The sequence below is a fragment of the Ictalurus furcatus genome, chromosome 22, assembly GCF_023375685.1.
Source record: "Ictalurus furcatus strain D&B chromosome 22, Billie_1.0, whole genome shotgun sequence".
In the NCBI taxonomy this organism is placed as follows: domain Eukaryota; kingdom Metazoa; phylum Chordata; class Actinopteri; order Siluriformes; family Ictaluridae; genus Ictalurus; species Ictalurus furcatus.
The window spans coordinates 18,104,979-18,120,963 of NC_071276.1; the positions used below are offsets into that span (position 1 = coordinate 18,104,979).

General features: G+C 38.9%; 2 protein-coding genes across 7 annotated transcripts in view; one reads left to right on the forward strand and one right to left on the reverse strand.

Moving 5' to 3' along the window:
• The window catches only part of si:ch211-102c2.8 (trichohyalin), an 18,743-nt gene extending 17,334 nt beyond the window's left edge, over window positions 1–1,409 (reverse strand). For all 6 annotated transcript variants that reach the window (XR_008389005.1, XM_053654324.1, XM_053654323.1 and 3 more), the window contains exons 1-2: window positions 1,173–1,409; window positions 814–954 (exon numbers count right to left, since the gene is read on the reverse strand). Coding sequence is in view for 5 of the 6 variants with exons in the window: in XM_053654324.1 (XP_053510299.1) it covers window positions 814–954; window positions 1,173–1,209 (178 nt within the window). In the remaining variant the exon portion in view is untranslated. The remainder of the gene's footprint in view (window positions 1–813; window positions 955–1,172) is intronic.
• Window positions 1,410–7,916: 6,507 nt separating this feature from the next.
• LOC128625630 (fructose-1,6-bisphosphatase 1) lies at window positions 7,917–15,499 on the forward strand. The gene is made up of 7 exons (XM_053654115.1): window positions 7,917–8,160; window positions 10,663–10,825; window positions 10,946–11,038; window positions 12,023–12,163; window positions 13,095–13,232; window positions 13,635–13,754; window positions 14,712–15,499. The coding sequence occupies exons 1-7, from the start codon at window positions 7,991–7,993 to the stop codon at window positions 14,898–14,900; spliced, it is 1,014 nt and encodes a 337-aa protein (XP_053510090.1). The 5' UTR covers window positions 7,917–7,990; the 3' UTR covers window positions 14,901–15,499.
• The last annotated feature ends 486 nt before the right edge of the window (window positions 15,500–15,985 follow it).

The window sequence follows — 15,985 nt, forward strand, 5'->3', positions numbered from 1 at the left end:
CACCCCCTCTTTTTTTTTGCTTGAATGACAGTGGGTACTCCGGTTTCCTCCACCAGTCCGAAGACATGCATGGTAGGCTGATTGGCGTGTCTAAAGTGTCCGTAGTGTATGAATGGGTGTGTGAGTGTGTATGTGATTGTGCCATGTGATGGATTGGGTGTACCCCGCCTTGTGCCCGATGCTCCCTGGGATTGGCTCCAGGTTCCCCCATGACCCTGAAGGATAAGCGGTATAGAAGATGGATGGACATTGTCGACTCGAGCTGGCATGGACTCTACAAGTTTGTGCAAAACCTTATGATCCATTTTAAATCAAATTCGTCATCGGCGTGTCGTCTGAACACGTGCTTCAGTAGAAGAGATTAGGCATGACTTTTTGTAAAAAATAAAAAAAATAAAAAAAATTAGTCATTCATTCATTAAAAGTTAATATGACCAGTATGACACATTTGCTTACATTTAAAAAGGGACCTAGAAATAGTGCAGAATCTCGATTATTAAATATTCAGGATATGAAATATTTAGTTGTTGTTGTTTTTTTTGTTTGCTTTAAACATTTCAGAATGAGAAACGCTTCAAAAACCAAAAAGAAACAAAAAAAAAAAAATCCAAGATTTTCAACGTAGCTTCAGACTTTTGGGACCCTGCCTAAGCTTTAACATGCTACTCTATTGATCTCATATTTACACCAGGGTCTGTTTTCTGAATACATTTTCGATAAAACACACATAAACACGCGTTCATTTCAACTATCTTAATTAAAAGTATAACTCAGTACAGGAGCACAAGTCTAAAAGTGTGAGATCTGAGATACCCGCGAGTTGCCTGCTGGGAGATTTAAAAGAAAGCACGCTGGGGATCGGGTCTGCGTTCTGGCTGCTTGTGACCTGTGGTTCGGTGAGGAGTGTGGTATCGCTGCTGATACTGGCAGAATCTGGAGCGCTGAAGTCTGGAGCTGGGGACAAAACCAGAAAGTCCTTTCGATTTTTTAAACGGTTTTTTTGTTGTTGTTGTAAAATAGTATTTATTCCACCAGGAATTTATTTAATTCCCCGACAGACAGCAGACGCCTCTAAAAATTCCAATCAGCTCCATTAACATGAACTAATCCCAGTTTTCTGACCCAAACCACCACACGTCACACCAAATAAACCCGACGTGTCATCGGATTACCAGATCCGGCTGCGCTCGGCTTGGTCGGGTCCAGCATTTCCTCCAGGAACCTCGCGCTGAAATCCTCCGTGCGCACGCTGTCGTCCTCGTCGCCCTCCTCCTTACTTGTTACCTGCTTTGTTTTAATATCATGTAAGGATTAAAACACTTGGGGGTGTACGGTTAGAGGAAATGAATCAACACGCTGCAAAGCTGAGTCACTCCAAAGTCGATTATATTTCTACAACAGCACATCCTGAAGCCTTTATATTCCTCTTAGAAAACAGAAATAACGACAGTAACGGCAGTTTTTCATTTATTAAACGATGACACGTCGTATTTTTTTTATCCATTTACAGTTACAGACGTTGTGGAACGTCCGTAAAACGTACAGTCATTTCGTCGGCCAAAGAGAAGACGGACAGGACGAACTCCTCTGTCCTGAAGACTTTCCTGTGGTGGAAAACTAACCGACTGTTGCAAACACACTGGACACTGGAGACTCCTTCCATAGAACTTAAATAGACGTCTCCTTACAGAAAACGTCATCATTTCAACAGTTATACATTTTGTTTCAGGTTCTGTGGTGCGTCCACCATCCAAGTGAATCCTTTAATATAAGCCTGACGCTTGCAGACGGAACTACCGTCAGAGCTGCGGTTATAGAAAATGAATCAACAACTTCTGATCAAATCAGATGACAGCATTAGCAGCTTCTGTAACGTTCGTTTCTTTGTGCATTTAACTAGAATTTAAATAGTACAAAAAAAAACAAAACAATGGCAGTAATTATTTTTCGTGTTATATTTTATTGATGATGACGATGATGATGATTATTATTATTATATTTATAATACCCCAGTGCCGGTTCCCAGCAGTCGCTCCAGTCTCCACAGACACTGTTCTCTCTTGGAGCTCCCGACTCCTCCAGCTCCCCCTGTGTGCCAGGAGGTGGCAGTACCCAGCCCTACATGCTCCTCACGCTCATCCTCCTGCAGTCCAACAAGCTCCGTTCCGCTCCTGCTGGGCTCCACTGTGGAAAACAAACCAAACAGACCGCAGTTCAGGATAACAGGATGCACAGGATCCATGACTGGAATCTACAGATGTTTCTGAGGTCACCTGTGGTCAAATCTGCGTGCTCTGAATTCAATCCGTCAGGAGCGGAGCTCGCTTTATCAGTGCCGAGACCGGTGTCTTTACTCACAGACGTACTCCTGTCAAGAGACACTGAAGGAAAGAGACAGAGAAATGAAAAATATCTCAAGACACATGTCTGTGGTTTCTGACTGGCAGATTAGCAAAGCAAACTAACTGGTCTACCTACATACACATAATGTGCATCATGGGAATGTGTGGGAATCAGCATTCTATTAATTATGCATCTATTGCAGTTGCATCGTTTGAGGTCCTAATCCGCACAACCCAAAGAGTTCAAATATAACGAGCACGCACTGGGTCTGATAGCTCTGGTTCACAACGACCGACACGCATGATAGTTTATACGGTTATAACACTAAGTTATAAGAGTTTAAAATAGCTCTTCACTTGCTTTTAAACAACACTAGCTCTTCACCATTTGCGATCTACAACGCATGTCAAAAGGCGGGCATTTTAGCCGACTTTGGAGCTCTAAATGATGCCTCACGTGCTGCCATGGAGCTCATTATGTTTTGATTATTTTGATTATGTTTACTGATTCTTCAATCACATTTTGGGGAGAATTTCTAAGTATTTATTTAAGATATGGAGAACCTGTAGAACGTTTTGTGCAATTTTTTTATTTATGTAGTTTTATACAAACAAAAATGCACACTGTTTTACACTGAATCAGAAGTAAATTTAAAAAATGAGTCTTTTCAGTCATCATTTTTCTTCATTCATATTTTGTTCAAAATATTCTGAGAATCGAATTGGATCGAATCGTGAAGCCAGTATCGTTACAACCCTACTGATTCGAATGAATTGAATTGAATCACGGCTACATAGAAAATGAACGGTCATCTATCGCTTTGCCACTTTCTAGTGTGAACGCAGGGTTAGAGTCGGAAAAGCACAACACACGGCAGGCATTACGACCTGTCTGTCTTTTGAGAGCGACTGGTTTTTACCTGAACCCAGAATATCTTCTTTCTTTCCATTCCCTCCATTTGATTGGCCATGACTGCAAGTCTAAGGACATAAAATATTTGACAAATTCTCTTTGATTTTTCGGTTAATTTGAAAGTGAATTTGTCTAATATTGAAGAGTGATTCCAGACCGTTAATAAGAATATCATGTTAAAGACATTCACAAGATTGCACATGCAGTTAGTTTCTTTACTGTATTTGCTTCAACATTTGGTTACTATTTTTTACATTTTGATTGAGTTCTGATTATTACCGGAAAAAAAAAACAAACATCGTAATGCAACTTTGTAACTCAGAAATCCCCTCCACAGTAAATAGTGTCTCTCTGACCTGTAGGCGACTGAGCTGAGCATCAATGGCATCCAGCAGCAAGTCGCAGTGGTCTCGAGGAGGGGCAGGTGGACAGACCCCGAAATCACTGATCAACTCTGAGGCGAGAGAAAGAACAAAATAAGTACACCACAACTGTAATGCTAGTTATCTCCCATGCAACTAACAAAGCTAGCTAGCTAACACCGGTAATAACAGTCAACAGATTCTTGGAGCATGGTTTTATGTGCATGGGCCAAAATGAGAGGAGGATTCAAGGAGTAAAAAATAAATAAATACATAATTCTGATTGTTGTTGTACTTCACCTGCGTAACCACTAGGAGTCCGATTTTGACTAATGCACCTTTAATCTGGATGTGAACCAGAATCTCATAACCATACACAAACCACAATCAGTAAAAGATGTAAGACAGATCTCAGATCGAAATAACAGTTTTAAGAAACACTTCTGACCGGTACAGAGCAGCTCATCAGTGTCGTCAGCTCCATCATGGTTGCCGTCTTCCATGACCTACAGATTAGATGGTCAGGTAATGACAAAAAATGTGTACAATTCTGGATCCTATGCATAAGTACTCGTTATGTGGGTTTTTTTTTTTTCTCCTCATTTTTGGGTTTCTTTATCATTGTTTTCTTTTCTCTTTTTTTATTGAGGTCCCAGTTTTGTTGAGGAAAGACCTGATTTTGCCAATATTAAAGGAATGGTTTGGTCAAAAATGAATTCTGCATGACTTTATCCTCTTTCCACGTGTAATTAAAAGGTAGATACATAAACGTAAATATGACAACAATATAAAAAGAATAGTTGCAGCATGATTTGCAGAGCGTTAAATTGGTGTATGAAACATAAAAGTACAATATTTGCTCATCAGAAACAAGTGAATCTGTATGTGGTGGACTGAACCATTTGATGCTTTCATGGGGGGGAGGGGCGATAAGCCCCTAATGCATATGCATACTCATTAATAATGAAACGTTCAATCACTCAATCTATATTAATTATTCGAATCTAAAAATAGTTCTTTAATTAATTGTGATTTAAAGTGTATAAAATGAAAATAAGACTAAAAATAAATAAATCCGTTTTGAATCCCACCCCCACCCGCCCCCAGTAATGTTAACGTTACCTAGAAACGGCTTACAGAGGAAGGAAGAGATTCCACAAACACCTTCACAAAAAAAGAAGCTCGTAAATTTTACTCTAAAAATGTCCGAAATCCAGTATAGTGTCCGTACTGTGTCTTGTAAATCAAAAACAAACATATTTACTAAACCATTTAGGCTAGTTAGATATGTTCAGCGAATTAAAGTTCAAGTTTTGAATCGCATCACGTATCTAAGGCTTGTATCATCATGTGTCTTTCACGTGCCCCCAAAAGGATTCTTTTAAATCATGTATAAATCATGTATAATCCATTAAACTAACTTTAATCTGTACTCACGGTCAGTTCAGCTCCAGAGAAGAGAAGCTGAAATGCCTGCTTCAGTCTCGCGCGAGACAGGACTGCGGCATATGAGTGACATTTAAGCCAAGCGCGCGCCAGGGTTCCTAGCAACAAGCGCCCATGGCAACGGACGCTAGCAAAATGTTAGCATAAAGTGTGCAAACGTTTGCATTCCTCCATGGTTTCTTAGGGAAGGGGGGAAAATATATATATATATATATATTTTTTTAAAAAAGTCATCTACAAAAATTTAGGCTACAATAATATAAAATGCACCAAAAAAAAAATGATGATAAGTAACAGTAGGCAATAACAAGGCAACAAACCAAAACATAGAGAGAGAGAGAGAGAAAAAGTTTGGAAACACCATTAACCAAATAAAGCGTAAGCTTTAAAGATTTATTATAACTATTTCAGTCACAAGACCTCATTTAAAACATGCACACAATGAAATACTTGTGCAGTTTATTAATATTATTATTATTGTTTTAATGTCAATAAGGCCTACTTACTTATTGAATCACATTTGATAGAATTTCATCGATTTTCTTTCAAATTCGCCCTTTAGATTACGAGTTATGGACCAAATATTTAAGGATATTAAAAGATATTTAGTCTCCCACACACTAGACAGGACGAGACCATGACTATCACCTTCTCTAAAAGTACATTTACATTTACGTTACGGTATTTGATAGACGCCCTTATCCATAGCGGCTTACAGTGATCTCATTTTATTTTGCACAACTGAGCAATTGAGGGTTAAGGGCCGTGCTCAAGGGCCCAGCCCAGAGGATCACCTACTATTAAAACCAAATGCAACAAAAATATATACTGCATATCCTCCACACATAGTTCGTCATGTTTTAGAAAGAAGCTTACAGAAGTTAAACCCATATCTGCAAACTTTGTGAGCTTGCATAGTTTGTTGCTCTTTCTTTTTGTTAATTAAACATGGGAACTAAATGCTGAGGACTCTAGTTCATGAGTTTCTGTTGGATTATATATTTTTGATGCATCATCGTTTTGATACCTGTTGTAATCACTTCAGTTTAGTGACTTAGCGACCATACGGCAACACATGCTTTATTACACTCGTATACATAAATGCAGGGGCGTGGCGGTAATATTATAGCCTACTTTCACAATGTTGAGAGTGTAAAATCAAAAAGTTAAGATAAGAAAAAGAGGGGTGATGGGAAACATCCACAGTCGGAATTCTGTCCATGCCCGGTGTATGCTAATCGTCCTGCAACCTGTATCAGCGATGTTCTGACCACAGTGCAGTATCACCGACCACAGGAACACCTCCTCATTCATGCAAATATCCAATCAACCAATCATGTGGCACCAGCGTAACGAGAAAAAAAAAAACCATGTAGATACACTTAAAGAGCTGCTTTTAATATTCACGTTGAACATCAGCATGAGGGAAAAAATGTGAACTCTGTGATTTTGGTGCCAAAAAGAATGGTTTGAGTATTTCAGAAACTACTGAGCTCCTGGGATTTTCACACACAACTCTAGAGTTTACACAGAAGGGTGTGAAAAACAAAAAAAGATCCAGGCTGAGAAGCCTTGTTAATGAGAGAGGTCAGGGGAGAATGGCCAGACTGATATGGTAACTCAACCCTGCTGAAAGAAAACAATAGAAACCATCACAGAAATTCTAATGGGTTCCACTACAAACCATCAGCTAACCATTAAGACCTTTACCATTATTGGTCCTTAATGGTATCCACTAGACATAACAAGCCACCAAGAGAACAGAAGGCAATAACTTACCAGTAGAGACACACAGGGACCATTAGAGTTTCCATTAAAATCAATACAATTTCTATTATAACCATTACAACCATTATAAATTCTATGAGGGTTTCTATTGGGGTTTTGTACAACCGTGGTGAGCAGAAAAGCATCTCAGAAGATAATACAAACCAAAAATTAACCCCTTTAGATGTGGGCTGTTTCTCAACCCAATAGTGACAAGTTTAAAATCTTCAACAAAAAGCATCACACATACTATTATTTTAGTGTCCCTGTGGTGGTCCATATGTTCTGAAAAATACCCCAAAGCCACAACCCATCTGTACCACTAAGATTTTGAGACTGAATAGTGTCCAGTGTTTGGATTTTTGTCTTTCATTTATTTATTCATTTTCATATGGTTCATTTACATGTGATTCATTTACGTATGATTCATTTACATGTGATACATTCACATGTGATTCATTTTCATGAGATTCATTTTCATGAGATTCATTTTCAAGTGATACATATTCATGTGATTCATCCAATATTTTGCTAAATATTAGAATGGGTACTCTTCGACGTTTCAGATACTGAGGTTTCAGACTCGTTGTAGACGTTTCTCTACTGTTTTGCAGTACGATTGGGTTTAGATTAGGAGAGTGGGATTACTGACCTCGCCAGTAGCTTTGCATCATTCACATCCCAAATGCACAAACAGAACCACTTTAATCAAACAAACCTTTATTATCTCTTCGACTGCAGGTCCAGCCCTAGAGACACTGAGTGACGTGCTAGATTGCAGCTGAGTGACCTTTAACCTTCGAGCTCATTTCTTGGGCATTTTGGGGCGCGCATGAACATGCACACACATCCCAGTGTTTTTGCACATTTTATTGTTTTATTGTGGCCTGGCCTCTTTATTATAGTCATCTTTTTCAGCTGCATACAATGCATGCATTAAGAGCAGTGAAGTGTTTAAAATGTGCTGCAAGCTCCACAGTCGATGAACTTTGATCAGAACGATATCTTGCCTAACCAGATGTGTGTAAATGCCTCGTCTGATTGGTTTACCAGCGCACACACCCCCTAAAAGGTCCCTCAAACTCCTGCACCAGGCTCACGTTCAGCCTTTCTGTCTACCTGTACCTTTCGCTTTCCAGCTTCACAAACTACTGCTCACAATGTCGGACAGAGGAGCCTTCGATACCAATGTAATCACGCTGACCAGGTTCGTCCTGGAGGAAGGACGGAAAGCCAAAGGGACAGGAGAGCTGACCACGCTCCTCAACTCCATGTGCACAGCCATCAAAGCGATTTCCTCTGCAGTCAGGAAAGCAGGAATCGCTAACCTGTAAGTGTCACAAGGTTCACAAGTTCTCTTGAAGCCTGAAAACATACCTGGTGTAGGAGTACGTATAAATGCATGCATTTTATTTTATGATTCTCGGTATTTAAAAAAAAGGAATCTAAATAAACCAGGTTTGATAGTGTTGTCAAATTATTGTAGGATTTGTGAGATTATAATGTTTATACTGTACCATAGTGTTGTCAGAAGGTCTTAGACTCTTGTCTAAGGTTACACTTCTGGGCTAAAAAATAAATAAATAAATAATCGGCCAAACACAAAATGGAAAATATTAAGCTTTTAATGGTCTTAACAACAAATAATTGGTCTGAAAATTAAACAAATTAAACAAATGCACTCCTGAGACCTTTGCCATTTTGCGCTTGGCCCATTTTTTTTTTTTTTGCCTAGGAGTGTAGTTCAGATATACATTCACAGGGACTTGTATAGTGGACGCTCCACACAAACTAAACCTAATACATGGATTAACAATAATGTCGTTATTTAACAAAGAAAAATCTATAGTCGTTGATACTTTGAAGTTTTCTCTAAATAGACGTTTATGTACTGTAACGTTTATCTATGGAAGGAGTCTCCAGTATCAGTCATTGGGGTTTCTACCAAAAGAGTAGCGAGTCTTCACGACACTTTCCGGTTTCTCAGGAACATGTCTAGCTGTATGTTTTGTTTTGTTTTGTGTTTTTTTTTTTGTCCTAATAACTTCAAGAGAGTAGAAATAAATGAGAGGCTGGTGAAGGAACGAGTGCTGTGACGTAACCGATAACAAGAAAGAACTTATTTCGCGGACAAAATTGTAACTATGAGCATATAAATACTCTGATGTTCGACAATACTTGGAATAAATTGTCACTGTTAGCCTAAGAGGATTGAAACGCTTCGTGTTGCGCTGTTATCGGAAAATAATCAGCTTCCGGATGGCAACGGTAGCTCCGCTTCATCACACCACTCGGTCACTGATCATTTTCCTGTTACGGAATGCCACGCAGTGTTTTATTTCTTACATGTAACAGCAAAGAGTAATGTCACGCTAAACTAATCATGTAATAATGTAAAAAAAAACAAAAACAAACAACAAACAAACAAACAAATCAAGTTAAAATAATACTATCTTGATTCGCTCTATGGTCAAATCTAATGAAATGTATCATTCTATGTGATAGAAATATAGCTGTTATAATATCACATAGACCAGAGCACATGAAGCAATCCGTATACAGTACATGACTGAAATCAGTACAGCAGAATTGTACAGTAAGTTATACAATAAGCTGTATGCCTAGCAGGAATAAATCAATTGTTCTGACTGAACTATTAACCAGTTTTGTAGTCGTGTAATATCATCAGCGTTGAGAACATTTTCTGATTGCACTTATCTTTGCCAAACACTGTTATTGATTAACACATCCAAGCTTTACCTTTTAACCTCTACAAAGCACAAACAGTCCTGCAGAGTAGGGTTTTTTTTTTTTACTGTGGTATGACAGAAACACACATTAGCTTGGCGGTCTGATTTACTGATCAGAAGGTCGGGGGTTCAAGCTCCAGCACTGCCAAGCTGCTACGGTTGGGCCCTTGAGCAAGGCCCTTAACCCTCTCTGCTCCAGGGGGCGCTGTATCATGTCTGACCCAGCTTCCTGACATGCTGGGGTATGCGCAGAAAAGAATTTCACTGTACTGTAATGTATATGTGATCAATAAAGACTCATTATTAGCCTACATATATCCTGGAAATCACCATCATCGTTAATAGTAATATAGCAGGATGTTTGTTGCACTTATTTCGCTGCACAAGATCTGACGCCTTTAGCTAACTCTCGTATGTACATTCGCTAGATTAGCGAAACACGTTCGAGTTAATGTTTCGAATGGATGCTTTGTCTTTGTCTCAAAATAGAGATGGCTTGAAGAGCTTTTAGGAGAATGACAAAACTCCCCGATAATATTTCACAACTTGCTAGGCTAATATTACATCTGTAGTGAATACTAGTAACAATACATTAGCTAGCTTAGCGTAATATGCTTAAGCTGACACTTCAAATGGACTCATCATGTTAGCAAGCATTAATTACTGGTCGATCGCGCTTCAAAACAATGACAAGGAATACAATATGAAAAAATATATATCAGAATATACTTCTTTAAGAATATTAAATGATGTAGTGTTTATAAAGACGACTCTGCTACCCGTTTAATATGTAGCAAATGAAACGCTGCTATAATGTGCCGTCGAATGTTTCCTAGTTTAATTTTTAATGTAGACCCGGATTACGCAAATTCTTCAGCTCTTCACTTGCATGATGCCATTCCAGAGCTTAGAATGCTGACCTAATCACTCCATTATCCACAGACGTTTTCGCTACGACGTCTAATACTGATAGCCGAGACGGTGTTTAGTCCCTTGTGCAACAGGTCAGAGTCTGCTTTGAAAGAAAACTGCAAGATTGCAACAAGAGACATAACATGTCTTCCCCTCTCTCTCTCTCTCAGGTATGGGATTGCAGGAAGCACAAACGTAACAGGAGACCAGGTGAAGAAGCTGGATGTGTTGTCCAACGATCTTGTCATTAACATGATTAAGTCCTCGTTCACTTCCTGTGTGCTGGTCAGTGAGGAGGATGACAAAGCTATCATCATTGAGCCTGAACAAAGAGTGAGTATGAGTGATATCTATTAGAGATTTTACATATCCGCTTCACACTCTTCCACTTGTGTGTATGATGTATAGCGCTGACCTTAATTATTTATTTTTTTTAAATATTTTTTTAAACAGGGTAAATACGTGGTTTGCTTCGATCCGCTGGACGGCTCGTCCAACATCGACTGTCTGGCTTCCATTGGAACCATTTTCGCCATTTACAAAAAGGTATTTCTGAACACACTCGTACACTTGGGTCATGCGTCATGCTTCGGAGTGTTGGAGGTTGCAATCTGATTGGCTATTTAGATTGCACTTCCATGCATACACACTTCCATACACCAGTTTTCAACTGGAAAACCAACTTCGACGCCATGACTCAGTGGGCTTTTCGGTGCAAAACCCAATCGCTGGTTTTTAAAAAGTTCACGCCATTTTGTTGCAACAGTCTAGACTCCATGTGCAAGATGTTTATTTATTTATTTATTTACAATGATCAAGATCCAGACTCAGCTCAAGGTCATACCCAGAGAATACACACTGTAATTATATCCCGGGGCAAATCCAATCCATAGTCACACGCAAATCCAAAACACAGGAAGACCACGAATAAAACTCGAGATCGTACATGCAATATCAATCTAGAATGCCACTGCAAGAAAGTAGAACAATTGGCAAGGCTCTGTACCTGGCCTAGTGTCCACGTGCTTTATATATGCTCCAAACAGGAAATGGCACTGCCAACCAAGCAAGACTGTTCTCTCAGAAAATTCTAGAGGCTCGGCACAGTTCTGTCCCTGACCCCCATTACACTTGTCTTAAAGTAATATAACCGAGGTTTGTTTGAGACAGTCGAGTGAACGTCGGTAGTGTTTTTCTTTGTTTAGTCATTAATAGAACCAGACTCTCTAGCAAAACCTAGAACCTTGGCTCATAAGAATAGGGAAGTACAATAAATGAATGATGACTAATAAATTCAGGATAACACTACAATAGAATGGCACAAATGCATTGTGATTGCAATACACAAGACACACGCAACAAACTACACACAGGGGAAAATTTAGCTCAAAGGCGTGGCCAAGATATAGCCAGATCGTGGTGCAGATACTTTATGGGACACTTGAACGTGATGTAGGATGCTATAATAATTAATAATCGTTAATAATAATAATAATTGCGTGTGTGTGTGTGTGTGGGTGCATGTTTTAGGACAACAACAGTGAACCGAGTGAGAAGGATGCCTTGCTGCCAGGTAGAAATATCGTTGCCGCGGGTTACGCCCTCTACGGCAGTGCCACCATGCTGGTTCTGTCTACAGGTCAAGGAGTCAACTGCTTCATGCTGGACCCTGTGAGTCTCGTCACACTCCACATGCCACTTTACATCCATGAATATCTTGAATATACAGTCAAAGAGGGAAAAAAAATTCACTTGGCATAGGATTTCCCTTTTAGAACCTCTTTAAGATGATGAAAACATCATGAAAACATATCAATCATCCAAAAACCTCCCGAGCAACCTGCACGTGACGTGTCGCATTCCCGACAGAAATCTAAAATAAATATTTTTCATCTTATCTTGTGTTGTTATATGTTTTACTCCACACCATACTTCCGAGGCTTCATTCTGATTGGTCGAACAATAGGCGAGGCAAATCATAGACTTTTACAGCATTAATGTGCTTGTTCTAATATCATTACTGTTTCTATAGTAACAACTGACACGGTGATTTGTACAGTGGATGCTCCACTTGAACAGATCATTATTATTTTTTAATTTTCTTTAAGGAGATGTTTATTTATCATTTTTGGAAGGAGTCTCCAGTGTCAACACTTTGTAACAGTCAGAGATAAAGCTGTAACTTGAAGTTTTCAGACACGGGGCAGAGGATAAATGCTTCCTGTTTCTTAGCAACAAGACAAGGTGCATGATTTTGTCTTAATAATTTCAAGAGAGAAATAAAGAGGAAAAACCTAACGTAACCGTAAAGGGATAAAAATACGATTTTTAATAAAATACTTCAGGATTATTGGACGATAATCAACGTCAGGGTAGTAACGGTACCGCTCATTCTTCACACCACCCCGTTGTTGATTATTTTCCTATAACAACAAAGCAAAGTGTTTTATTCCTCACTTAGCAGATCATTTACTTTGAGAAGGACTACCAAGAAACAAACCCTGTTCCTACAAATGATCCTCTTTTTTTTTTTTATCATTTCATATATAATCTCTCTTCAGATTGCCTGATTTCTTGCTTCCCTCTTGTCCTTCATCGCTAGGCCATAGGGGAGTTTATTTTGGTGGACCGTGACGTGAAGATTAAGAAGAAAGGAAAAATTTACAGTCTTAATGAGGGATATGCTCAGTATTTTTACCCAGACGTCACAGAATATCTACAGAAGAAGAAATTCCCAGAGGTAACGGCTCATTCTTGAGACTTTCAATAGGGAGTAGGGATAAATTCACACACTTAAAATCCGTATCCTGTGTTTATACGTTTCCGTAAAGCTGCTTTGAGACAACGTCCATTGTTAAAAGCGCTACACAAATAAAATTGAATCGAATTGAATCGAATTAAAGCTTTTTTGATAGTAAAACACTGTTTATAACGGATGGACACCCCCCAAAACTGGCTGAAACTCCATTTCTTGACCTCTGTTAGAGATAAATCTAGCAAGATGTTTTCATGTTAGAGTGCAGATCAGTTATTTTAATAGTGAAATGTTCATAGTGAAAGGCAATGGCATGTATAAAGTGTACACCTGGAGATGTTTGTGAGTAACTCCCGTGCTCATGACCGCGTGCTGTTCCGTCTGCAGGATGGCAGTGCGCCGTACGGAGGGCGCTACGTGGGCTCCATGGTGGCTGATGTGCACAGGACGCTGGTCTATGGAGGAATCTTCCTGTATCCAGCCAACGTTAAGAGTCCAAAGGGCAAGGTGAGAAAATGAGAACAAATCGCCGTACTGTATAACAGTAATGATAGCACGAATAAAGAAAGGGAAATTACAAGCGACAAGTCTGATGGATGTGGTAAATACATCAGAGTTGCTTAATTTTTAGTGGCTTGCATAATTATTCACCCTCTTGAACATTTCATTTAACCTGGAATTGAACTGAAGGTATTTGGTTTTTTTTAAATTATTTTTATATACTACTTCATGAACAAAACAGGTTTAACATATGAAGGTCGCAAAATATATTTTATTTTGATATGATGGTTAATTAACCAGAAAACCAGTCGTTTGGTAGTTGCATAAGTATTCACCCCCTGGGTTAATGCTAGGTAGAATCCGGTTTTATTACCTTTTGAATATATATATATATTTTTAATTTTCTGGATTTAGATAAACAAGCACTTTTATTTATTCACTGTTTGATTTTCAAGACAAAAAAGTTACTTGTACTATAAATAGCACCCTTTCTTTTTTTTCTTTTTCTGCTTTTTTTTATTGGTTAAGCTTTTTTTAATACTTAAAATGACCTATAACACACCATGTCTAATGGAGAAATGCCTAAAATAGCCAATGTTTTAGGGTTAAGCAAAAAAACAAACAAATTTTTGTTGACTGCATAAGTATTCAACCCCCGCCCACCCCGCCACCCCCCACATCCCACATGTCAATACTTGCCTTAGGCTGTTTTTACTGCTGCAAGTCGTCTGAGATATCTCTATCAGCTTTGAACATCTGGATCCTGATATTTTTGCATGTTCTTCTTTCCAAAACTGCAGAAGCTCTGGATGGAGACCAGCAATTTTCAAGCCTTACCACATATTGTTCAGTTCCTTGAAATTGGCCTGATAAAGAAATTTGAGCCTGCTGTAGTACTGGATTGTTCTGACATGTCTGAAATAGTAACGGTGATCCTGACTCTTTTGTCTAATTGTCTTTTAGCTGAGGCTGCTTTACGAGTGCAACCCCATGGCCTTCGTCATTGAGCAAGCTGGAGGAATGGCCACCACAGGACCCATGAACGTGCTGGACATCCAGCCTGAGAGCATCCACCAGAGGGCTCCTGTTGTGCTGGGTTCCCCTGATGATGTCAAGGAGTACATTGCTATTTACAAGAAACACGCCAAGTGAGACGGCGCATGATCAACACCCAGCCTAAACAGCATAACCAGCATGGGGAATAAAAAACCCTGCAGTATGTACACCATGTGATGCCTGATATGTGTGTTTAACTTGTTGTGTGAAATTCTACACAACATCTATACAATACCTTAAAACACTGGCAATTTTCTGGTAAATATTTTACCTATTTACTCTGCATACACCCCTTTTCACATTAAATATATATATATATATATATATATATATATATATATATATCTGTATCATAACAGGATAAGCATGAGGATTTTTATAAAAATATAGAAATAAAGATGAATAAGCATTCAAACACTTTATCACGTCTGAGGTATTTGTGTGTGTAAAATTGTTTTTGTAATTCTATGCATGTAACACAAGGTGGCAACGAACAAGCTTTTCATGAAGTTACGTCATGTCAGACCTGTCAAAAAAAACCTCATCATATTATAATCAGAAAGAGAAAAAACTCTTTTCTACAGAAATGCATAAGTCTCCATAATAAAAAAATTTTTTCTTCAGACATGTACAAATAGGACATGTATGGAAGAGGCTCACAAATTAAAAAAATAAAAATAAAACACACACACAAAGCATGAATCATGTCTTTATTCATATATACATTTTACTCATGTTTATTAGACGCTTCACATGAAGTGCATTATTGCATGTTTTTATTTTACATGTTTTCAAATGATCACTTTTTTATTTTTTATTTATCTCATATTAATATCCACATGATGTCACGTGTTCTCCTCGTGCTTCGGGGGTTTCCTCCGGGTACAGTACTCCGGTTTCCTGCCCCAGTCCAAAGACTTGTATTGTAGGCTGATTGGCAAATCCAAAAAAGTGTTCGTAGTGTGTGAATGTGTGTGTGATTGGGCCCTGAGATGCATTGGCACCCCATCCAGGGTGTCCCATGCCTTGTGCTCCATGCCTCCTGGGATAAGCTCCAGGTTCCCCGCGACCCAGAAAGGATAAGCGATACAGAAAATGGATGGATGGACGGATGGATGTCACGTGTTTACATGAGTGACGTGTGAACATGTGCAATTTCAGGGCACAGCGTGTTAAAATGC